Source organism: Daktulosphaira vitifoliae, unplaced genomic scaffold (assembly GCF_025091365.1).
Source record: "Daktulosphaira vitifoliae isolate Bord-2020 unplaced genomic scaffold, ASM2509136v1 Scaffold_3, whole genome shotgun sequence".
In the NCBI taxonomy this organism is placed as follows: Eukaryota; Metazoa; Arthropoda; class Insecta; order Hemiptera; family Phylloxeridae; genus Daktulosphaira; species Daktulosphaira vitifoliae.
Window position 1 is genome coordinate 2,604,544 of NW_026099574.1, and position 27,723 is coordinate 2,632,266.

The following is a 27,723-nucleotide window of genomic DNA, read 5'->3' on the forward strand; positions in this document are numbered from 1 at the left end:
TTTCGATCGCCAAGGGCAATGTTTACAGTAGCTGAGTTGATAACACTTGTGTCTTACGCGTTTGGGGTACGAGGTTCAACTCACCCGTGTGAATGAGTTTTTTGCACTTTTTTCTTAATTATTTTTGAGTTAGAAAGAAATTTTCAACTCATTTGATTTTTATATCATTTAGATTCAATAACTTCAATACAGACCAAAGAACCCATCACTGCAGTCGCCCCTTGTAAGAAGACATTTCTTACTAATATTAAAATTATTTTACTATATGGTTTTATTTTCTCTGCTCGCACTTGACCTACTTTTTTGTAATGATACATCAAATGATTACAATTTTTATGCAGTTGAAAATATTACCCTCAAAAATTGAAAAAAATTCCAATATATCAATTAAAAAGTTGCTTAGCCCATATTCTCCATGTAGATAATTAAACTTATTCATTTCTAATGTTTTCAAAGTACTTATTGACAAATTAAGTTTGATATGATAATGATGCCAACTATAAAATTAAATAATTTTATTTTGTAGTTTATAATTTTAGCTTCGATGCGAAGTTGAGAAGGTATTGGTTTTACTATGTGTTTTTTTTTTGTGTCTTACCACATTTTCATCGAACCGATTTCTTTCAATGATACGTCAAAGATCACAAATCGTATCTAGTCGAAGATATTACCCTCAAAAATTGAAAAAATTTCCCTCGTTCCCCGTAAACGGGGAAACCTCAAAAAAATTACAAATTTAAAAACCGCTAATTTTCGAAATTTTTTTTCTTAAAACTGCCATTACTTTTTCAAAAATGAACAAATCAATATAATTTTTTTTATAGATGCTTGATGTGTTTACCTATTATTTGGTATGTATTTTTTATAAATTTAACCCTTTATCACCCCACAGAGGGGGGATTTAAAATGACAACTTTTTCATAAAAATTAACTTTTTCAACTTAACTTGTGAAAGTGTTCCGGAAGGTCTGACACTTTTATATATATCTTAAATTAAAGCTAATGTAATGCACTTTATTATGGAAAAAAAAAATTTGACCTCTGGACTTGTCTTCGTGGTGAAAATTGCTTCCGAATGCTATTTTTGTGTGAAAATTCTCAATTTTATTTTTAACTTTATAATGCTATAACTTATTGAAAAGTGTATGGATTAACATAATTTTTTTATGAGAAATAATATTTTTTAATAATCCCTTTTTCATTCGACATACTTTATTTTATCAGGATATTAATAAGGAAATAACAGATCATGTAGCTTTTGGAATAATCCTCCAATTTTTTAAAATTAAACGCTATCTAAAGATTTGCATGGAAGCGTTTTTTTAAACACTGTCAGATATCATTATACTTGATTCCAACTATGCCACGTCAAAACTGTGCCGCGACCCCCCTGTGCTGGGTTTTTAACTCTATTTATGCGTGTACATTAATATTTCACATTTTTTTGTAACATCATGTTGTTATATAAATCATTTCCAAAATAAATTATTTTTAGTTTGACTTGAATTTAATAATAGATTTTTACAATTATAATCAAATTATATAAAACGCTCTATTGTAAATTTTTTTTAACAACTTTTTGATTGGTTTTTTTAGTTTAAGTAAATCGTTAAAATTAATTCAGTTCTACATATTTCAATTGTAGAATCTTTTTAAACACCAAATGTTAATTAGAAATAATTACTATGGTTTCAATTAAATGATTTTTAAAATCACTGTCAGATTAAATCTATACTGAACACAACTATGCTACGTCCCCACTGTGCTGGGTTTTATTTATATTATTTTTCTAAAATAAAAATTTCCCTTTAAATATATAAAAATATTAATTAATGTCTAACTTTATAGATAAAACCACCAATAAATCCTTAGTCGTGTGATGCATACATTTAAAACAGTTTTTTGGTAAAAAATCAACAATACTTATCTCATAATTTTTTTAATTCTTAGCTATTTAGTCACAACAATCAAATAAAAATAAGTTAACACGAAAATCCATACAATTTAAATAATGAAAAATAACACGATTAATAAACAAAAAAAATAACAATAACAAAACAAAAAACAAATGGCACATAATAATAATAATTCTTATTTAATAAAATTGATAAAATAATCGTTCTAATTTCTAGTTCCTTGCTTATGACTATTTTGTATAATATTTTTAATCTCTTCGGGTAAACTAGAAGGATCCGACAGTATTTCAGTTGACGTACATAAATTCCGTAATGCATTTAAGGCAACTAGAATATTTAAATGTATTTTTAATGAACATTTTTAAACATTCATACATGGTATTTCTTTCAGCGTGAGCCTCGCCATTTTTTTTTAAATAATAAATGTGGTGAGAAAATATTAATCATGTTAATTACATTTTTAATTCATTCCTTATACCTTATAAGGGTGTCAACTAAAAAAAATAAATTGTAAACATAAGACTGTTTGATTTATCTAGTTAGCATAATCATAGTTATTCTAGTGACTGTAATTTGTCTAACATAAATTAAGAGCGATTGACATAAAGAGTGATGAATAGCTCGTTAGATCAACTCATCTTTTGTTACCTACATATGTATCTTCATTTATCTTTTACAAAATATTTTTTATGTGTCATCCCTTATGCCTTCTATGGGTGTCAAATTAATTTTTTCAAATGGGAACATACATCTTTAACTAGTTTATAAAATACAAAATTATCTATTTAAGAAAATTACTGGTTGATAGTAATTTTTGTACCAGTACTAAAACCAACAATTTGAAAAAAAATATAATAAATTTAGATTTTGAAAAGAAAAAGTTTAGTTTTAATTAGAATTTAAAGGTATAGAAGACCGAACTATCAAGGTAGATGAGATATTTATATGAAACTAGAAAATAAAAAAAATAATTTTCTTAACATAATTTTTATTTTAAGAAAAACTGAGTGGCTAACCTTAAAAGAATCACCCTCAATAATGGTTTACTTATCATAAATACAAATATTTAAGATACATTTTCATTAAAGCAGAGATTTCACAAAAACTGAAGCGGAAAAGAAGACAGTGAATAGCTAATTTGCAATGATTTTTATGATCATAATAAAGAAATAGTAATAAGACTAAAATATTAACTTACAAATATAAGATTTTGTAAATTATACAAAAATTATAAACTAAAGTATCTAAATAAAATAATTCCTTGTTTAAAAAGATAAAAACATTTTTATTTAATGGTAATTTTTACTTCTTATACACTATTTTTTTTTAAAAATTTCAAAAAATATTAGCAAATAAAATTTATTTTCAAAAAGTATTAATTATTTTTTTTTAAACACATTATTAGGATATCATATTTGGTTTTGATATCTATTTTTGGTTACAAGAAATAAATGATTCAATCAAATCAAAAATTTATCCAAAATTTTATATCTTAATGTCAATACATTTTTCAGAAGCGACAAACAATTTATTATAATGTTATTTGCAATTTATTTATTTATAAGCTTTTGTTCATAAAATGTTTTATTTATTACATTAAAATACTCTTTGCAATTATATAAAGTAATAAAATGTAATTTATAATCATAGTTTGGAGAGAATATGAGTTCTTTCATAAAAAAAAATTATTAACAAAATAACTGCAAGATAATTGCAGAAATTTTTTTACCAAAACAGTCATTCTAAAAATGTAGTTATTAGGTATTGCCATTAAAGTAACAAATTATATTGTCCATAATTTTTATTATATTTTATATATTTAAAATAATCAATACTTTTAAAAAAAAACTAATTTATAAAATTCAAATAATTGTATATTCTAAGACTTCTTACTTGGCCTGAGATCACCAAGGGTACAATGTTGTTCCACCCATTGAAATGTGGTACGGTACATCTCCTCATAATTAGTTGTTGATACACTAGAATTGAATGAATTTAATAAAGGCTCAGCTATTAAACTAAGCTAAATAAATATTTATAAGGATTATTTATAATATTCTTATTGAATTGATTTAAGGATTACACTTAATTTTTATTTTATACATTTTATCCTTAATTAGATAATGTATATATTCTGAAACACTAAAGCAGATGTCAGATCATACACTTTTGAGTGATTTTAATAACCTACAATGGGGATTGTAGGTTATTAAAATACTCTTATTGGGGAATAAGATAAACAATAAGCTTTGATTGAAGGCTATTGACTAAAATAATTTATGGTAGTCTTTGTCATTTTACAAATGCTTAGGCAGTCTAAACCTTTTTATAATGACAAAGACTAAGGCATAAAGCATTCCCATTTGAGCTAAGTAAAGCCTCTGTTTGTAAGTACCAGAGATTGATTCTACTACTAGGCTTTATAGGTTTTCTCATCTTCTCTATCAAAAGCATAGCTCTTCAGTCAAGATGTTTAAGATAAATATGATAAAAATAACAATTATAATAGTTATGATGATCTCCATCATAACTTATGAATGAATGTTTTGTAAATTGACTAATTTATATTTAAGTGTTATAGAGTGTAGTTAAAATTTTTTTATTATAAATTTGTTTAAGTGCTTCTGATCTCACAGAATTTTTTAAATATATATAAATTAAATTTTGACATTTTACTTGTTATTTTTAATCTTTACAATTAAAATTTTTAGAAACATTGAACTATAGACGATTTTGTAAAATATCACTATAAGTCGCCGTATATTTTGATCACATTAGTTACGTGCATTTTAGATAATGATTTTTTCACAAATGTATGGTGTCTATACACAAACAATTTTATGAATGGATAAGTACTTTTATTATCTGTAAAATTATATTATAAAATTTATATATTATTATGTACTGATGAATGTATTATTTATCATAATACAGCAGCCGTAGTGGCAGTAGAAGCCGAGAGAATACGGTTAGTTAAACGCGTTGTTATTTGAACCTATTACAAACTACACACACATATACTTCTAAGTTTCTGAATACATCCATGAATTATGAAAATGGCTAAATAATGATTATATCATAGAATAATAAATAAAAAACTCTTTTTACAAAAAATATCAAAAATATTATGAATAAAATTTAACCCATCTCATTAGATATACATTGTTTTGAATTGAGTATTAATATTTTACACAAAGGATACAATATAAAATTTCCAATTTTCCTGTGTTCGTTTTATGACATATTCATCAAACATTTCTTTCATCTTTGTAGTTCGTTGCCTTGAAAATGGAGCTCCTGTTGCTGGTAACATTGCTTGACAATTGCTAAGTAACAATATATTAATATATTAATAGTAACAGTATATTCCCGCAAGGGAGACTTTATTAAGTCTACGGGTGTGACGACCCCGCGTACCCTAGTTGTTAGGGTTATCGAAAGATAACTTTGACACCTATCTTTAGATAGGTTAGCTACAGGCCGATAACCTATACTGTAAAAACTTCATGTTCAGGATTCGAACAACAACAAGCCTCGGACTAGATTGGAAAAAACGACTGGAAATTGGATATCGGATTTAAAATGTGGTACTTGGAATATACGAACACTATACAAACCTGGAGCAGCAGCGGAATTAGTAGGTGAAGTGGAGAGATACAAAATGAAGTGTGTGGCGTTACAAGAGATGAGATTGGAGGATGCAGGAACAACAAAAATGTCACAANGAGATTGGATGATGCAGGAACAACAAAAATGTCACAAACAACAATCATAAATTGAAGAAGCTAACGAGGGCACAAACTAGGGACTGGTTTTGCTGTACATGAATCGATTCTACATATGATTAAAGAGTTCAAAGATGTAAACCCGAGAATCTCGACATTAACCCTGAAGGATAAAGACCTTCATACAGTGTTAATCAATGTACATGCGCCAACGGAGGATAAAGATGAGGAAGAAAAGGAAGAGTTTTACAATACACTTGAGGAGATATTTGATACAACGGTGGGAAATATAAAAATTGTAACCTAAATTTGTGACCTAAATGCTAAAATAGGAAAGGAAAGGATATACTATGACGTGGCAGGAATACACAGCCTCCATGAACACTCGAATGATAATGGTTCAAGACAAGCAAATTTTGCATTAGGAAAAGGTTTAATAATTAAAAGCACAATGTTCCAACGCAAAGATATATACAAATATACTTGGGTGTCACCGGATGGGAGGCACAAGAACCAGATTGACCATGTACTGGTCAACAAAAGGTTTAAAAATGGTATAACTAATATGAGAACATTACGAGGCGCTGACGCAAACTCCGACCATCTTCTGTTAGGGATCTGGATAAGAGTAAAATTCAAGAAGCAAAGCATGCACAAATTAAATACAATAGAGAGGTATGATATTGAGAAGTTAGAAGACGTTGACATATATAAAAATTACAGCAAAAAAATCAGCGAAAATCTTAAAGAACAACAAATAATAAATACAGACGATGTGAATGATGTGTGGGGCTGTACAATAAACCGCAAAAATAACCTTAGGGATAAGAAAAAAAGAGAAAGAAACCATGGTTCAATAAAATTTGTGAAGACGCAGTACAAAGGAGAAAGAGAGCCCGGGAAGAATGGTTGAAAGATACTAATAATGAAGAGAGTGCTACAGAATTTAGCAGACGGAGGAAAGATGCTCACAATATAATAAGATGTGAAAAAAGAAAGTATATCCAAAATATTATGCAAGATGCAGAACAGGACTTTAGGTTAAATAGGACCCGCGATATGTATAAGAGAGTGAAAGATTTAAAAGGAGATTTTAAAAAGAAGGAACGGTTTCTTAAGGATGATGATGGAATGTTAATAACTACAGAGAAAGAAATAGCTGAAAAATGGAGAAAGTATTTTGACCATCTACTAAACTGTGAGGAACCAACCGAAAAATTTCTCTTTAATATTAGGAACATAAATACACAAGAATGCCCACACCCCTCACTTGAGGAAACTGAAGTACAAGTACAAAGATTAAAAAATCACAAATCCCCAGGAGAGGATTGTGATCAAACGGAACTCTTAAAATATGGAGGAAAAGATGCAATACGATGGATCTGGCAAGTCATTAGCAGGGTGTGGACAACAGAAAAACTTCCAGAGGATTGGAAGGTGGCGGTGGTATGCCCAATTCACAAAAAAGGTGATAGACAGGATTGCAACAATTACCGGGGAATATCCTTATATAAAATAAAATATTATGTATCATATAAAAAAATATTCTCGAATTGTGTCTTAGACAGAATTAAAGAAAAAGCAGAACAAATAATAGGAAACTATCAAGGATGGTTTAGAGCTGGTAGATCAACGACAGACCAGATGTTCAGAATTAGGCAATTGTTTCAAAAAAAATGAGAGTTTGATAAAGAAATACATACACTTTTCGTGGACTTTAAAAAAGCATATGATAGTATTCATAGAGACAGTCTACTGAATATTATGAAAGAATTTCATTTCCCACAAAAACTGGTCAATCTAATATCGATCAGTGTAATGGAGACCTTGGTAAGGGTTCAAGTGGGAAATTCAATAACTGACCCGGTTAGAGTGAATTCAGGACTAAGACAAGGCGATTCATTATCGCCGATTCTGTTCAACGTGGTTTTAGAGAGTAATTAGGGAAATGAAAATTGAACCTCATGAAGGTATTAGACTACAAGACAAGGCGATAGGTATACTTGCTTATGCGGATGATATAGTGTTGATGGAAGAATCTGAAGATAGATTGAAGATATTATTTAGTAGATTGTATAAAGCAGCATTAAAATTAGGACTATACGTAAACGAACAAAAAACGGAGTATATGATCTTGAGTAGACGAGAGCTACCATTTTGTCAGTCCATAAAAATAGATCACTACGAATTTAAAAGAGTACAACAGTTCAAATACCTCGGTACTATTTTGACTGAAAAAAATAATATAGCAAACGAGGTAGCAGCGAGAATTCAAGCTGGGAATAAATGTTACTTTGGACTCACTAAGATACTACATTCAAGAGCAATATCGCAAAGAATGAAAGAACAATTATATACGTCCCTGATACAACCAGTTATATTATATGGATCAGAAACATGGCCACATAGAAAAATGGACGAACAGAGATTTATTACCTTTGAAAGAAAAGTATTACGGAAAATATATGGCCCAGTCAAGGACAAAATAACTGGGGAGTGGAGACAAAAAAAGAATATAGAACTAGAAACACTATATAGTGGTCCAAATATATTGAAGATTATCAGAGAAAGAAGACTACAATGGGCCGGCCATGCTTGGAGGAACCAAAATCCACTTCTACATGCAGTGATTGAACAAAATCCTGTAGGTAAAAGACCTTTGGGAAGACAAAAGAATGCGCTGGGAAGATGTTGTAAAAAAGGATGTTGAACAGATGGGAGGTGTGTCCAATTGGAGAGATTTGGCAGTGGACAGAGAAGGCTGGAAGTGAGACGGGATGGTCTTAAAGGCCCAATAAACCCAAGAAGAAGAACAATATATTAATATATTTTATGGTATCTTATTAAACTATCATTTTGAAGCTTTGAATAAAATTTATCTAAGAATAGTTTATTTGATACACCATTTTATATTACCATTTACCTTATAGCTAAATTTAGAGATTCAACTTGTTGTTGCAAATTTTGTCTCTCATCATACAGACGTGCTCTTTCTGATCTCAATTGGAGAATGTAATCTGCACCTTTTTGTAACATAGCAGCCTTACTCATTTTAGCATTGGGATTTTGATTAATTTGTGGTATTAACATGTTAAGCATATCAAATCCATTTTTGATGTTACATCGTCGTTTTTGTTCAGCATTAATGTGACAAACTCTCCTATGTTCCTGAACACATTTTGACCTATGCCTTAAGCTCATGAGCAGTTCACACTAATATTATTTAGTTGAAAAACAAAGCAATGTTTTTGACCTAAAATCAACTAGTATGTTATATTACCTTATATGGAGTACGAGATGGTCCTGGAATCATAGCATGTGGCGGGATAGTAATTGAAGTATCACTCCTTTGGGACAAATTAATTGATTCATTAGATTGATTAGAGGAACGAGTTTTTTGACATATATCAGAATTACATGTTATAGATGATGGAGATAAAGAATGAGTTTGAGGACTTGGAGTTATTATTGGTTGAGTATAGTTTGTTGGTGGAGAAGGTTGATTGTTAGTCGGTGGTGTTTTGTTAAGAACAGTGTGATTATTATATTCTTGATTTTGAGGATGCCTGTAAGTTGAGTATCCATGAGAATGATTATTATGGGGTATATCAAACCGTGGTTGAATTTGAGGCAACTGATGTATACCTCCAGGTGTACCAACTGCATCAAGAAGACCACGGGTATTGGGAGTTAAATTATACATGTTACAATCACTAAAAAATATATATATAATAATTTTTAAAAAGTTTCAAATAAATTAAAATTTTTGTACTATTACAAGAAAAAAATTGACATCATATACATTTGTTTTTAATATATTACCTCTGATTCATAAAAACAGGACTTGGTTTACGATAAACAAAATGATCAGTATAAGATGTTAAAACATGATCAGGAGTTCTTGCTCTTCTTTGAATTAATTGGTAAGGTATTTGTTGTACCTGTTGGTATGATTGATAAGATCCACTATTATTACGAAATTTATTCATACTGTTGGGCAATTCATTTGTGTTCGATGATGCAAAAACATTGTTATCTGGATAAAAAAGTGTAAAAAAGTGTAATTTATAAAACATATAATTAATTAAACCATCAATCTGTAGACAAATAAAAACTATATTTATAAGAAATATTCCAAATTGCCCAATACATCAATACAATAAATCAAGCAGAACAACAAGCATATTAAGCTTAAAAAAACAATAATCATCAGTAACTATCCTCATAAATCAGAACTTCTAATTCATATAATATAATGTTTTCTTTTTTGTTACCAAACAAATCATGCTAAATGAGTTATAAGTTAATTTTACAATTATGTTATCAATAATATAAAATCTGAAAAATTTTTTCTTGCTTTCAATTTTTAATTAGAATAATAATAGTAATTTTAAGGAATAAAGTTTATTAAATACAAATATGAATGGATGCTTCTTGTAATTTCAAAAAAATTAAATGATTTTTATCAACTATACATAAGTTAAGACATTATTTTAATACATAATTACAATATTTCAGCATACAAACTTAGAAGCCCTGCTTATTATATTATGTAGCTTTTAGACTACAATAATAGTTGGCATTAATAGCAACTAAAGGAATATAAATACATATAGATATGTATTCTTAATATCTACATAATCAGAGCTATAAAATGAAAATGTAATAATCCTACAATAACCCCAAATGTCATACCTTAAATAGTTTAGGGTTCTAGATATAAATTTAATCCATATTATATATGATTGCCAATACTTAGATCATTCCTAAAATTTAAGATTTTTAAAAGAAAAGTTCAAAAATTTGCGTAAAATTTATTGTTAGTCACTGTATAATTCAAAAAAGTATTTAGATCTTTTAAAATTGTCCTCAAATAAAATATAATAATGCTTATTTTTTGTGTTACATATTTTTTTTAGAATAACTAATTTACTAATCTAATGCCCCCTTAATGCCTTTTATAATTAGCACTATACAGTATTGTACAATAAGGGTAAAGCTCCCTACAAAATTTTCAATACACCTACTTGCATCATAAGTTTCTTAAAATAAATATTTAATTCATAATACGAATGAAGAAATGTGCATTAATAAGCATTATCAAATTTTTAATTTACATGTTTCATTTTATTACTTTTTTACACATTTTATATTTACTTCTTCCCTTTGTTGACTTTTATAAAATATTGTGAATGTGTGAATTAGATACAAAATAAAAAAAAATTAAAAAACTCAAATTTAAAGAAGAAGTAAATCATGTTAATAAAATCTTGACTAATGGTATGAAAACATGTTTGGGTCAACTTCATTTTTATAAAAACATTGTTTTATATTTGAACTAGATACTTTTTTGATTTTTGAAAAATATTTACTAACATTAATAAAAACATGACTCACTGTTATTATTAAGCAATTGTGCCAACAAAACACTTTGACCATTATCATTTGAAGATATGACCTTTTGTTTTGATTGTGCTTGTCTACCGCGAGGTCTTTGACGAATCTGTGAACACATATTAAGTAATTAATAAATCAGTTGTAGATTTGTAATTTCAGTCAAAAAAAAGTAATAATCTATTGTAAAAATATAATTAGATTCAAATAAAAATTATAAATCATAAAAATATTTTACTTTTGGAGTGACAAAATTATCTTGTGAACTTCTAAGTATAGGAGGAAATTTGCTATATGCTTGAACCTGTGGTGTTCTATTTTTGTAATCATTACTAGATGAATCATTTGTAAAATCCATTACAGAATTATTAGAAGTAGATATGTTTTGAGATTGATGGTAAGTATTTGAATTTATAACTGAACCATGTTCCATGTTTGATGCATTATAATCAAATATAGGATACGATGAAGATGGAATAGGTAACTGCAAATCATTATGTTGAGTTTGTGTATTAGTTGTAGAAATATTGTTGTATGAATTATTTGAGTTTTGGTATTCAGAAGTTGATGACTGGTGGTACAATGTTGTTGAAAAATTTGATTGAAAATTTTCACCAGATGAATAATTACTAGCATGTAATGGACAAGAGGGGTCTGAATTTTCTGGACGATTATTAGACATTTTCAGTTGATTTAGTTCTGAGTGTAAAGTTAATGAATGCTGATTTGTTGGATAACATGAATTGACTTCTCCATATGATTGATTGTACATACTGTTGGATGATTCTGAAGGCATTTGACATTCTTCTGGTACAGCTGGTAATTTTGGCGGACTAAAAAGATCTACGCAAAATGTAACAAAGTTAATAATAAAATTTTAATTAATTTAATTAAATTTTTAATTTCTATTAAAATTATAATGAATTTTGTAATAATGGATTTTTAATGGCAAAATTGTACTTTATTTTTAATTTTGTAATAATAATAGAAAAACTTAAATTTTTACAAAATAAACTCCACAAAAAGAAGATGAAAATTATTGTTAGATAATAATAGTGTTTCAATGTCAATGGTTTATCTACAGAAGATAAATAATTACAAAAAATAAATAAATAATAATTAATTACTTAAAATACTATTTTTGAACACAAACAAATTCATTTAATTTTATATAACAATGTATATCTAAAAACTTGTTCAGCAATATTTTATATATAACTTTATAAAAAACATATTTCCACAAATGTCAATAATTTTTAATTTGGTTTTTTAGTTTGACTCAAAACAGAAATTTTCAATTTTTTACTTTAATTATCAATCTACATGTTAAGAAAGGGTATAATCATTTAAAGGTTGGGTTTTATTCTAAACATTATTTTATTTGTGAGTTGAAATTATTTTTTCTATAATAATAATATCATAAGATAAAAATAGAGATATATTTAAAAATAATTAATTTATGAATTTAATTAACAACAGAGAAAAAAAATCAAAAGTATGCAAAATTGTTTAAATTTTTTGAATTTTTATAGTAAATATTTTAATATAAAAGTTAATAACACAACTAATATAAATATTAATTTTGGCAATTTAATCAATAGAACTTATTAATTTTGAATTTTAAAAAATTCAGTTAAATTAAAAAATTGTAAAACTAAGAAAAGTAGTTTAAGCTAAAAAAAAATTATTTATTTAATAAAAGACAATCATTCTTAGTTCTTTATTCTTGCAAAATCATTATTGATTAAAATACATTGAATAATAAATTAAAGTTTAGAATATTTATTTATTTTAAGTACAAGGGATTTAAATAATTTATTATATATTCAGTATGCCTACTAGCTGTGAATAATCTATACCTTATAATTTTACCTAAGAATAATTTCTTTATAATTTTATTGTATATTACACATAAAACAATTTTTTTTACCTAACTGTTTCTAGAAAATTTTGAATTTGAATTATGAATAACGTGAATACACCAAAACTTGATTTCAAAAACGAAAAATTTAATAATTTTCGACCAAAAAAAAACCATATTTGTTTACAGTTAAATAAAAAATTTAAATACCTTGTAACGGTTCAATAGTGTCCATGAATTCATCTAAATTAGGCTGCAATTGTCCCAAACTAGGTTGTATAAAATCAGCTATTTTTGTAGATTTATCTGTAAAATATAAATGAAAAAAATGTTTCAATTTGTTAAAACACACATAATTTGGATCCCTCATTTAGAAAAATATCTAAATTAAAATTATAAACCAATCTTTTAGTTAACGTTAAATTACTTTACCACGCCATGAAGAAATTTCACAAATTTTTATTTATTTTTTGGTAATAGTAATGTAAGTATAATGAAAAAGTGATACATCATTTATTGAATACAACATTCTGGGCGTGTAAATTACACTCGATACGATTATAAAATACTGGTTAGCTGATATGGATTTACTAGTGTTAGAGGCCCTCTTTAAAAAAAGCCACATTTAACTAATCTTATCAAAGAGAATACCGTATTAATTTGGGACAAAACATTTTGATATTATTTTCTCATTAAAACGCGTATGCTTATCAATAATTGAAGTCTCATAAAAATGTTAAAGTGTAGGTAACTTCTTACCATAAGTTTTTATTATCAACAAATTGAACACAAAATAAGAATAACAATAACAATCCGTTTTGCAGAACACAAGACATTAGTTTTTTTCTTTTACAGAAAAATTAAGCTAATCGTGTAACTACCATAAAAACAATTATAATTTTAATCAAAACCAGTCTATTTAAAAATTATGTCAATAATAAATTGATGAATTTATTTTTAAAAAAATCATAGTTTAGATAATAAAATAACATTTCATATCGCTTCTATAAGCACGTAGGGACTTTGAATTTGATGATTACAGAAAACTTGTTCTGTTCTTACATTGAACTCATACATAGGATTTAGAAACATTAAAAACGTTCTTATAAATACATTTACTTAGTAATAATAGTTGATATGATTATAGCGCTAATAGTAAGTAGTAAAAACAATATTGCAAAGGAGTGAAGTTTCATTTTATCTAATCAATAAGTTTATGATAAACATTTTTAATTGGTTTTCAAATACTATTTGGAACACTGTACATTGCGCCGATAGAGCAATTAAACAAGTAAACATTCTCTAATTATACAACACTATCATGATTTAAACTGAAAAACTTTACATTTATATATATATAATTGATCATTCTCCTATTCAAATAATATATACCATAAACAAATAAAAATAAGAGGTAATATTTATAATACAGTATCCGGAAAAGGGGATCAAGGGTTGTAAAAACATTGACAAAGAGTAGATTGAGAACGACAGTGTGAACAAAAAAAAGAATTATGAGAAACTCTGATAATTTTTTTTTGCTCACTTATTAAAAGACCACATAACCTTTTATAAATATATAACTTATATAATATGTATTGCTCTTGCTATAATTTTGTTGAAAAATAATGAATCATAAAAACATTTTAATAGGAGACTCAGCCCTTGGGTATTTTCCTTTCTTGTCATAAATTTTATTTTTTTAAATCTGAACATTTTTCCTTAATTAGGGGGTCTTATCATGACAAATTATACGTACAAACATATTCAGCATAACTTTGAATATGTTTCAGAATTACTGTGTCCTTTAAACACATAATATTGGATCTAATTTTATATAATACAAGTTAGGGAGTTTGAATTTAAAACAATTGCCAAAACCGTTTTATCTTTTTAATTCATAAAAGACTTCATCCTAATACTTTGATTTAAAAAACCTGTCTTCAATAAATAATTGGTTGCAGGAATATAAATAACTTTATTTTGGTTCAATTTACCAATTATAATGTCATTAAGTATTCTCTACAACATTTTTCGGTGCAGATATATTAATAAACGCTCAGTTACTATTTCCGTTAAAAAATATATTTTTTCAAAAAAAAATTCACCAAACTTTCTTTATGCAACGAAGTTTTATGATTTCAATTTTTCCTATTTTCATCTACAATTTGACTCCACTGTGCTGTATTTTTACTCCAGATATATTTATGGTCTATTTTATTATATAATAAATATAAGAAGGAAAATACTTTTGGGAAAATTACTTAGCGTGCTTTGATTTTCAAAAAAAAACTTTAACGAAAATATTAGGGGTCACGTGACTATGGTAAAATTATTGCAGCTCCTCATCATGGAATTTTTTAAAATTTTAACCGTACTCCACAAAAACGCTCACTGACACACAAAACCAAATCAACAAAAATTTTGAAATTTATTATGTATTTTAACCATAATGTTAAACTATAAGAAAATATTATTTTCAGTCTTTGTATAATTACCTAATCGATTCAGCCACTTCCAAATTGAGTACCTCGAACAACTAGACAAACAGTCTATATTTTTTTTTTAATATTATAGCGTTGAAACTATTGTTGTACTTAAAATAATATCTCGAAGAAAAAATATTATATAAAATAATACTAACCCTACTAATATGAGTAAAAAGTAGAACTTTTTCAACTTAACTTTTGAAAATATTTCGGAAATACTCCGAGTATTAAATATATGTCAAATTAAAGCTTACGATAAATAGTTCAAAAAAAAAAATTGTCCCGACACCTTTTCTTCTATGGGATTCAGTGCCGGAGTAAGCGGGGCACCTGCCCCGGCCCCCACGACTAAATTGCCCCGGGCCCCGCAAAACTTTGCGCTGACACTGATGGGATTAGCGCGATAGTAGTAGTATGGAAAATATTAGGCAGTATTGGCATAAGGTGGTTGAAGGAACATTTAAACAAAATCTTATTAAAAAGAAAATTCCAAGTGAATGGAGGAATAGTATTATGGTGCTGATATTTATAGATAAAGGAGACATACAGGGGTGTGGAAATTATAGAGGCATAAAGCTTATGCGTCATAGTAAGAAAATTTGAAAAAAGTAATAGATAAGAGAATAAGAAATGAGACATCGGTATCTAAAAATCAGATTGAATTATGCCTGGTAAGTCAACAATGGAGCCATTATTTTGTGTGAGACAACTAATAGAAAAATTTAGGGAAAAGAAGAAAAAGCTGTGTATGGCATTTATAGATTTGGAGAAAGCGTATGGAGTACCAAGAGAGGGGTTTTAAAGTGGGAATTTATACCAGGGTAAAAAGCGTAGGAAGAGTAACAGAAGGTTTTCGGGTAAGAGTAAGAGTGCATCAAGGTTTTGCTCCAAGCCTTTACTTATTTTCAATAGTGATAGATGAAATTACTAGAGAAATACAAGGAAAGGTGCCGTGGTGCATGTTATTCGCTCACAATATAGTGTTAATGAGAGAAAATAGGAAGGAAATTAATCAAAGGCTAGAGGTGTGAAGATCAGCTCTTGAAAAAAAGGGTTTAAGAATAACTAGGTATAAGATAAAGTATATAGAGTACGAGTTTGACTAAAGAAAACACGAGGTACATGAAATAAGGAGATCAAGGGCAATAGGCGAGGACGTGAAAGGAGAGATGGAAAGTTTTAAGTATTTAGTATCAGTTGTGTAAAATAGCGTTGGTATTGACGAAGATGTAAGACACAGGATTAAGTGCCGGTGGAAGTTTAGGATATGAGTGGCCGACCGCAAGTAGTTGGGGTTAAAGCGAGGAAAAAGAAGAAGATATAAAATCAATTTATGAACAATAAAAAATAAAAGCTAAAATAAGTAAATACAATGAAATAGCTAATAAGGAAGCGGGCGCCCACACCACCTTCAATGAATTCGCACCTGATAATTTTATAAAAAACAGGTTTTACTCTATCAACTTGATAGGGTCGTGCAAAGTAGAAAAACCCTTGAATTAAGTGTATAGGCAACACAAGGTGCGACAACAGACGCACCTTATATAATTATAAGAAACATCAGAATTTATTACAAAATTATATTGAGAAAGCCCAGTAAATTTATAGTAGAATTATATTACTTGAAAACATTCAATCATTGCGGTAGTATTATTTATAAAGCATAAAAGGTTTTGATCTATTTTCAATGGTAATATTTTATGAATATAAAAAAAACTTAACTTATCATAAAGTAAGTGATTAGTTTATTTAAAAAAAAATAGTAAAAAAGTGATATAGTCCCAAAAATGCTACAAAAAGTGACGAAGTGATAGCTTTGTATTTTTTTTTTAATGTTTAATGCACATTAATAGAAATTATAAAATTACAAACAATAATATCAACTTGTAATTAATTATAAATAGTTCAAATTTAGTTTGAAGAAGGTAGAGGTTATGTAGAACACTCAAAAATTGAAAGAACAAAAATGTTAATATAATTTTTAAGCCCCCACAGTACTTTTATTAATGATCATATTTTCAGAAAAAGTATGTTGAAATAAAGATACTTGTTTTAATTGTTAACACTGAAATTTTCATTTTAATCCAAGGATTATCCAAATAACTATTATAATATTAACCAAAAATTGCGTAATTAATGACTTTAGTGACCGATTACTAATATAACACAAGTCGTGAAATAAATTTTTTATTTGTTTTTTTCTTCATCAGTTTTCTTTCCTTGCATTAAGTTTTCATCACACTATTGTAGTGAATAAAATGGATGTTTTGAGTATACTGGGACATTTTAACATTAAAAGTTACTAATCAACCACAATTGTTAGCTCGATTATACAGCCACCATCATTAATATAGGCGTTAAACATTATTTCATTATACAGCCATATATATATTAATGTAGTTAATTAATTAATACGTAACTGGGGCTTTGTGAGTCTTACACAATTTTGACACCTGATTGATTTTTAAAAGTAAAAAGTACTGTTAACAAGCTTAAATTTGATATAGGTTTGAAAAATGCAGTCATTTGGAACATTATCAAAAATTGAGTATAATAACAATTTTAACAAATTTTAGATGGTCTCTTTTAAACCTTTTCTGTACCTGGGTTTTTCATTGAATTTTTACAAGAAGCATAACATAAGAAAATTTATTGTTACTAGTATCCTTTATTAAAATTTCATTAGGACCATTGATTTTGAAAATACTATTTTTAACAGAATCGTAGTTTTGAAATATTTTTATAAATTTCTAAAATTGAAGTTTTTCCAGTTTTTGGCAACAATACTTTTAACTAGACTAAAATTGAGTTCTTTTGACGTATTGATCATTAAAATTGGTCCATAAAGAACCAAGTGTTTTCATGAATAGACAAACTAATGCACACCATCAAAAAACCCAATTTTTTTTAGCTTTGCATTGTAGTCAAAATTTAAAGTCCTTGCAAAATTACCTATTTATTTATATCAATCTTATAACTATGAAATTAACCAAAAAATAGTTAAAGTAAAAGTTCATTTTTTTCTTGAAAAATGTCTATCAAATACAAATTTAAGTCTATAAAAACAGTAGGACTTGACTGTCTAAGTTCGAAATTTAGAAGAACCTTTTTTCTAACATCATCAAATATTATCAGAAAAGTTAAAAAAAATTTTCATTTTTTTTTAACAATTTAATTATTGCTCAACTACTGATAAATAGTTGTTTCAAAAACTAGATGGGATGGAAAAAATCTCAAGCCAGATTCAGGACAGCATCAGAATTCCTTATGGAATTCATCTAAATTCTAGACAACAAAAATCATTTTATTATTTGTTATCTTGTTTTATTATTTCAATTAGTTTAAAATTATAAATATCTTTGTAAAGTATAGTGTTTAATTTTCTTTGCACTCATTTTCATCATCAAAGCGTTTTATAATAGTGATGTTAACTACTGCTAGATTTTTAAATCTTAAAGTCTCTTTTGTTTCTACGAATTTTCTTGTAATCTTAAACCTTGCTCAATGTGTATCGTCAATATAAACTGTATAAAAAAGTATAAAAATTTATACTTTTTAGTTCATTCAAATAAATTGTTTAGTCAAAACACTTGTTTATTCATTTTATAATTAAATCAATAAACACACTGATTCCTAACTTCACATAGGAAATAAATGGGTTCTTTTAATGTTATTATGTTACAAAATATACGTCTTCAAAGTTAAAATATAGTTTTAATTTGACCGATTTCACAACATTAAAAGATTTTATTAATGGTATACCAATAAGTACTGTTCATTTAATAGTTTAAGAGAGCTTATAAAAATAAATGTTTGAAACATAAATGAACATGTTTTATATATATATATGTTTTATATATATGTTATTTGAGATAAAATATTAATAATTTAAAATCATTTTAGTGTAATACTGTAAATTTAATTTAGAAATAGTTAAAAATAAAAAAAATATCTATATGTAACATAAAACAAAATATTTGTTATTGTTTCATTAATAACACTATGACTTTTAAAAACATACTCACACATTTATAAAATACACTAATATACTTTTAAACATTTGCGACAAAATTTTTCTTAGAATTTTATTTTTAAATGATTCAATAGCAATTTTTTTGAAGTACAAAGTTTAACTCACTATTGAAATGATTTATAATAAATATTTATACTAAGCCATTACATTTTTTAAACATCCTAGCATTAAATTGTATTATTAATAAAAATAGAGATAGAATAAAAGAAAAACTTTATTTATCTAGAGTACTATAAAGTGTTTAATTCTTGTTTAATACTTGAGCACACGCCAAGCTATTATTTGATATGCTTATCTTAACATTGACATATAGAATAATCTATTCAGTAGAATAAAAATAAATAAATATAACTAATATAATGCTTACCATCTCTAGTATTAGGAAATTCGAAAATTCGTTGATTGGAAACAACTGTTGAAAACAATGTATCACTAATAAAATTCAAATAATCATCATCTATTCTTGTGTCTCCATTATTATCCTGCTGCCAAGCTAAGAATTCATTTAACTTGAAAATAAGAAAATTCAAAATTAAATGATAATTTCAAATTAATTTTTAAAAATATTATTCATTTACACTCTTTTTCTATTTATGTATATTTATATTAAGTATTCTTATTTTAATAAATTTCATTTTAGGTTATTTTTAATTTATTTTAAGTTTGTTTTTTAAATTAATTGATATTTATTGAATATTTAAAACTTGAGAGAATTTGAGTATGACTGTTTAACTCTTAATAACTTACATACAAATTTATATTATATAAAAAATTGTTTTTTAGCATTAAAATAAATAGATATTATCATATAAACAACAAATATTCAAGTGTCAGTGAGATATTATTTTAAGTTTTTGAAGAAACCCACATGTATACAATATTAACCTTGTATTTATGGTATAATAAAAATTGTTTAAATAAAAGTGTCCTTTTATAATTATACTCATTTTTATAAGTATAGGAAAATATATTTATACCAGAGCGATGGAATTGAACATCAGCACTAACTAACTAATTGAGGTTTCTGTTCTATAGTAATTATAAAATAATAAACAGCATTAAGCAACCAAATGTAAAAATGTTTGATGGTTAATTCTACGGATTAGTCTAAAGAGGCACATGTGGACAAAAGAACTCTAAAAATGAATTCAAATGTCAGCAAAAAATACAGACATGTTTACAATTAGAAAAATTTATAGGTTTATGCATTATAATTCAAGTTCAATTAAAATAGAAATATTTAATTTTAAATAATAAAAAAATCTATTAAAGTTTTTAATACATAAAAAAGTACTAAAGATTCAAATTGTAGTTGTATTAATAATAAAATTGTATTTAATTTAATAATATTTAACATATGTAAAAATTCTCAATGTCGCAATGGCTAAATAACTTAACAGAAAAACTATAATTATCTTTATTAACCTATTCCAATATTTTAACAACAAAAATAGATAAAAGATAACTACCAATTTTTGTCTTTCTTTAAAGCCATTTTGCAGTAGACTTCTATAAAATAATCTCCACTTTTTATACTCTGCAGTTACAGCATTAAGCTTTCTTTTCCAATATTTTCCCTCTAGAACAACTGCCTAAAGAGGAAAACAATTACATAAGTATAATTTATAATTAATATTTTAAGAAATATTAAAATATGATGAAGATAAAAAGATAAAAGATCTTAATTTATTAAGTATTATATACCTCAGGTTGCTTATGAATATCTACTACTTCAACAGGTGATGCAAATTGACAAACCATGAAATTATTTTTCTTTATAACTTCATACATAAAAAAAACATGAATTTTTTTATTAAATTTTTAACAAAAAAAAACACATAAAACTTATTGTAATTAATAAAATAATACAAAATTAATAATACACTAAAATTCACAATTTCTTAGAGCAATGTTTCATCATTTTTGATATAACAAAATTCAAATGGTTGAATAAAATTTTTAATTATTTACTATTGTAAAATACACTGATCAACAAAGGAATAATATATATATATATATATGGGACAAGTCCAAGATATAAGATACATAGCTGGTATACAGTTATATTATAATATTTACATAATAGAAAAATAAAATAAACAAAATAGCTAATAAGTATTACTAAAAACTAAATGAGGGGTCTGCATTTGCAGTGCACATAAAACAGATCAAGGGAGAATTAGAAAAAAACCCAGCACAGTGGGGATGTGGCATAGTTGGGTCAAGTATAATGATATCTGACAGTGATTAAAAACACTATAAAAAAAACACATTGTTGCAAATCTGTAGATAGTGTTTAATTTAAAAAATTGATGGATTATTCTAAAAGCTACATGATCTCCTATTTTCTTATTTGTATCCTGATAAAATAAAGTATGTCAAATGAAAAAGGAATTATTAAAAAATATTATTTCTCATAAAAAATTGTGTTGACCCATACACTTTTCAATAAGTTATAGCATTATAAAGTTAAAAATATAAAATAGAGAATTCTCATACAAAAATAGTATTCGGTAACTATTTTCACCGTGAAGACAAGTCCAGAGGTCAAATTTCTTTTTTCCATAATAAAGTATATTACATTATCTTTAATTTAAGATATGTATAAAAGTGTCAGAGTATCTGGAACACTTTCAAAATTTAAGTTAAAAAAATTGTCATTTTAAATTCCCCCCTGTGGGCAGGTAAAGGGTCAGATTTATAAAAAAAATATACCAAATGATAGGTAAAGACATAATGCATCTAAAAAAAAAAAGAAAAACACATAGTAAAATTAATACCTTCACATTGAAGCTAAAATTGGAGTAATGTGGAATAATGAAAAAGACAGACAAACATGTAGAACATAGAGTGACTTTAAAACATGTACAGGAATGCAATTCAAGAGAATCAACATTAATCTCATCATAGTAAGAGAGAGGAAATAAAATTAAGATTAATCTCATGTCAACAATCAGACATACAATTAATACCAAATTTTTGAAGACTGAGAAAAGTCATGAGGAGAGCAAAGGGGATATACCTGTGAGAACATAAGCTCTAAACTTTCTCTGAACTCTTTTGATTGTCACTTTTGCATTAGTGGTCATTGGATCCCAGAGTATAGAACTATACTCNTTTAAGATTAATCTCATGTCAACTATCAGACATACAATTAATACAAATTTTTGAAGACTGAGAAAAGTCATGAGGAGAGCAAAGGGGATATACCTGTGAGAACGTAAGCTCTAAACTTTCTCTGAACTCTTTTGATTGTCACTTTTGCATTAGTGGTCATTGGATCCCAGAGTATAGAACTATACTCAAGGATATGATAAACAAAAGAGCAATAGAGAGCTTTAAGCGGTAAAACAAGTTTAAAATTTTGGGAAGTTTAGTTAACAAATTCAAGAAGTGCATTACAGCATTGTTCTTGGATTATGTAGTAGGAGAAAGATTACTAGCAAGAATGAAATAAAAATCACAAATTGTGCCACCAAATTGTTTAATAGGGATACCATTTGTGGAATAAGTAAAAGTTATAAGAGAGCACAGATGATAAAAGGACATGGATGAACACTTGATTATATTTAAAATTATATATGAGAGTCCTAAAGAGTTGTCACAAACTATAAGAAGACATAGGTTATCTTGGACAATAATTGACAATTGGAAATTGTTTTGATGTGCATGAAAATTTTCATATCAGTAAATATAAGCAGCATTGAATGAGAAAAATAGAAGAGGCGAAATTAACTAATAGAGCAAAAAGAAAGGCAGATAGTATAGCTCCTTAGGGACACCTGATGAAGGGGAAAAGTTGAAGACTTGGAACCATGGACAGAAACATATTGAGTAGTTAGATAGGAAAGTAGCCTAAATAGGAGGTGATTACTAATACCAAGACAATCAAGAATATTTATTAATATAGAGTGATCAATCATATTATATACTTTAGTAGTCTGTATAAATTACATCTATTTGACAATGTTGGGAAAAAAGAGTCATAAATATAGGAAGAAAAAACTAAATTACATGTGGTTGTAGAATGACCTGGTAGAAAACCATGTTATTATTCATCAACCAAAATGTGGTTAAGAGAATAAAAAATATGATTTAGTACTAAAGTTTCAAGATATTTTGGCAGATGGGGCAGGATACTTATTGGACCATAGTTTGTTACATTATGAGTGTTACCGGCTTTAAGAATAAGGGTAGTGGAATTTAATTTAAATAAGGAAGGAAATATGCCAGATTTGAGGAATTTATTAAATAACAAAAAGAGGCCATGCAATTCAATGTCCCTCAATTCAGATAAAAAATGACCTTGGATTCTATCAGGGCATACTGATTTATTATTACAAAGCAAGTAAAGAATATTACTATAATCATCTAATGAGAAATTAATATTAGAAGGGAAGTTGAAAGGTTGAATAGAGTAGGTTTTGGAATAGAATTAAAAGAATGGGAGTAAATAGAAGAGAAATATTTAGCAAATAAATTGGAGGCATCAGCAGCACAGGTACTAGAGTATCTATCATAAGTTACATTAATAGGCAGAGAAAGGGAGGCACGAGTTTGGCATATAAATCACTAAAAAGATCGATAATTTGAAAGGGAAGTAGATTTAGTACAAAATCCCAGTAACATTTTTTAGATAAGAATTTGCATTTGGCATAAAGTAAAGAGTAAGAGCAATAATCAGATAGAGAAAGATATGATTTACATTGTGCATGAGCTTGTGTTTTTTGCAAACAATGTTCCATTAGTTCATAGATAAACCAGGAAGGAAAAGAAGAAGAGCGTACAAAACTTGAGTAACAAAATAAATAATGGTTGAGTGCAATGCATCAATGAAAGTTGAAATACAATCGTCAAAATAATTATAATGGAACGTTAATTCCCAATTATATGAGTTTAAAAATTTAATTATAAAATGATGGTTAGCTTTTTCAAGATTAAAAAATGATGTAGTAAGATGTAGTAGATAATAAGGGGAAGAGACTTGGCTTATAGAAAATGAAAACACAGTATGATAGAAATCAAGAGGGATGCAAATTTAGGAGCAAAATTTATAGAAATAGTACTACAGTAAATAAAAACTAGGTCTAAGAGAGAACCATGATAATTTAATTAATTATTTGAATGATAAATACTGTGGAGAGAGAAAGTTTAAGAAACGCACAAATATTGGAATTGTGATGGAGATGAATTGCAAAGCCCATGTTATTGTTCCAAAAAAAATTAGGAAGATTATAATTACTATTAATTATTATTAATTTTGATCTATGATATGTTTAATATGATTTGTGGAAATTTTCAATACGAAATATCATATTTTTCTAGTTGTTTAAAGTTAATTTCTGCATACATTTATAAAAAAGAGTTTTACCCTGACTTTCTTTTGTGTCAATTTTTAAATTAACATTATTGAACATAATTTTTTATAAGAATTTCAAAAATTTTATTATTATATTGATATATGAACTATTTTTAACAACAAATTTTTATGAAAAATACAACATATTGTTAAAATTGCTATTTTCTTGGACATTTGTCATAATAAATTATTTTTTTAGATATCTTAACAATTAATTTTGAAAACTATTTTAGTATTTAAATAAAAATACTCAAATTTTTAGATTTAATTGTTAAAAAATAAAGGTTAAAATAACACAAATTTTAAATTTTGTAGATTTTAAGAACGAATTAATAACTAGTAATTACTTCTAAAACTACCCTATAAAACTATATTTCTATCTAGAAATGACAGAAAAATCTAACTGCAGATTTGGAATTAGTACTAAAAATTTGTTTAAAAATGTATATTTTTATCTTTGAAGATTAAAAATGTTTCATTAAGTGATATTATTATAAATGATAGTAATACATTATTAAGTTAATAATAATTATCATTGTTTAAAAAAGTTAGGTTTCTTTGGAATACTTTTAATAAAGTTTCACAGATCACAGTTAAAGAAATGCTGGCCTAGATTATTGTAAACAATTAAAATTTAATTATGTGCATATGTCAGTTTTTACCATAATTTCACTTTATTACATTTTTTTTTTTATTCTTTAAGTTACAATAATTATTTTGCTGTTTTTATTAGTTTATAATATAAAAATCGATGAAATATAATATATTTCATCAATTTTAAATACAACCTGGTCGAAATTAGTATCTACATTTTTTAATTTTATAGAACTATCTCTTTCCTTTATTTTTGTAATATTAACCAAGATTACACTAATTTACTAATTTATTTATCATAGAATTTTATTTGAAGTATTATTTCATTCAAACATGTATTTATTTTTTAGAACTTTTTATTTCATAAAAGAACTTACATTGCATGTGCCAACATCTCCATATTAAGTTGTTTAATCGTATTTTATCTTTCCATCTTAAGCGAACCCCTTTAAAAGGATTCCATTTTGGTGAAGTTAGCTTCTGTCTACAAAAAAATAAATAATAACTAATAAGAAAAATTTCATTAAACCATTTATTATAGAAATAACTAATTTTAAAAAGTTCAAATTTCAATAGCATTAATTTAAAAACTTATGTGTTAATAAAGCTTATCAAGTTGACTTTTGAAAAATTAGGGACAAAATTTAAACAATTATTTGAAAAAGTCACAAATGTAACGAGAGTAATAATTTTTTCAAGAGCTGGTTAGACTTGGCCCCTAATTTTGGTAACTTAATATGCCAATAAATAAATACTAATAAACAAAAAAATGTATTGCTTAAGACAACAACTATTCTGAATTTTGTTATTATTACACTAAACTATTCCTATTTTATTTATTGTGGAAATAAGGCTTTTTTGATCTTTAAGTAAATAATTAGCTTTTTTACTTTAATTTTAACTTAGAAATACAAAACTCTTCCAGAACATTGTCAAAAATTGATAAGAAAATATCATTTAGATATAATATATTCCAATGTTACAAACTTTCCGGTAAACAGTTAGATTTTAAAAAATTATATAAAAAAAATTCTCTCCATATAATAATTTTGAATTTTTTAATACTATTTCTGAAATGTTAATTTCAAAAATAGTCTAGTGTGCAGATTTTACATAGAGTTAAAGTATTTTAATGTAGAAAATACATTTTTAACTATAAGAAATTTTAACAATTAATATTTCTGATATAATTTTATTAATAATAAAAACTTAAAAGATTCTTTTAATATTTTAGGATAATGCCTAAATTTTTATCTAGTTCAGGAACTTTTAACCGGTTTATTAGTTGAACTAGTAGAAAATTAGTGCACTAGATAATATACACATAAACAGATAATAATACCAACACTTAAGCCTTATCTTAACTGAACTAACAAATCTTAAATAAAAGTAAATCTAGGACTTTTATTAAGAATTTAATAAGATATCATTAAAAAAATGGAATATTAAATAATTTTTTCTATTGTTATACCTACTATCTTTAATTCTTTCAACAAACTAGTATCAATTAATTTTATTTTAGGATGAGTACACCATAAATTTACCCTAAGTGATTGTCAACATCAAATAGTGATCTATAAGCAAGAAAGGGAATGTTAACAAAAAGGCTTTCACAAAGAGTCATTTAAAACCTAGTTAAACTTACATAAATAAAATAAATACTTACTTGTATGCAAAAGACATACATTGGAAAAGATTATTTAACATAGTTTTAGAATTGTTAACATCCGCTTGTGTCAATATTTCTTCAGACACTGGAACGGCTACTTGATAATCATCATCCTGGGCTTCTGCTTCAAAATTCGACACCATAAATTGACCAGAATGAATGGTCTCTGGGACAGATTTGGAATTTGGTTGAGAAAGCATTGCGACTGTAATGACATGTGAGTAATGACGCACACAAACGAAAAATGAAATTTTATTTATAACACGTAAACGACACTGCTAGAATAACCGTATCGTTACATATATACAAGGTACATAATATGTATGTACATAAAATTGATTATATACATACGACACGTGTGTGACGCATAGTAAATACAATTTGTAACGATATCATAACCAGAATGTACCTCAAAAACTCTTCATAACTGTACTAAATAATAACGTATTTAAACTCAAATGAGTTCAGAAGATTATTAGATTAGTTTTATTCCATATAATCATTGCATCAAGTTAAATTATCACCAAATCAAACTAATGATTGTAAGATAGCCGTAGTCTTTCATACTTCGTTGCTTGATAATATACGCAACACCCGGTCTAAATTACACGCGTAGATAACGTACTACCAAACACGTATACACCTTTGTTTTTTTATTGAAGTAGATAACATTAGTAAAATAA

At 26.4% G+C, this 27,723-nt stretch overlaps 1 protein-coding gene across 4 annotated transcripts; it reads right to left on the bottom strand.

Moving 5' to 3' along the window:
- Positions 1–1,923: 1,923 nt before the first annotated feature.
- On the bottom strand, positions 1,924–27,625 carry LOC126903043 (MLX-interacting protein). Of its 4 annotated transcripts, none has more exons than XM_050680957.1 (15): positions 27,450–27,625; positions 27,038–27,245; positions 25,749–25,855; positions 21,123–21,199; positions 20,888–21,010; positions 19,786–19,927; positions 13,107–13,202; positions 11,274–11,878; positions 11,039–11,144; positions 9,464–9,677; positions 8,922–9,354; positions 8,565–8,854; positions 5,119–5,242; positions 3,810–3,939; positions 1,924–2,243 (listed from the first exon to the last, which is right to left on the bottom strand). In XM_050680957.1, the coding sequence occupies exons 2-15, from the start codon at positions 27,238–27,240 to the stop codon at positions 2,122–2,124; spliced, it is 2,772 nt and encodes a 923-aa protein (XP_050536914.1). In that variant the 5' UTR covers positions 27,241–27,245; positions 27,450–27,625; the 3' UTR covers positions 1,924–2,121. The 4 variants fall into 4 exon arrangements, with proteins under 4 accessions (XP_050536914.1, XP_050536917.1, XP_050536916.1 ...); XM_050680960.1 differs by lacking the exon at positions 27,450–27,625 and adding an exon at positions 26,847–26,945 and having other exon boundaries at positions 27,038–27,169; XM_050680959.1 differs by lacking the exon at positions 27,450–27,625 and adding an exon at positions 26,843–26,945 and having other exon boundaries at positions 27,038–27,169.
- Positions 27,626–27,723: the final 98 nt, after the last annotated feature.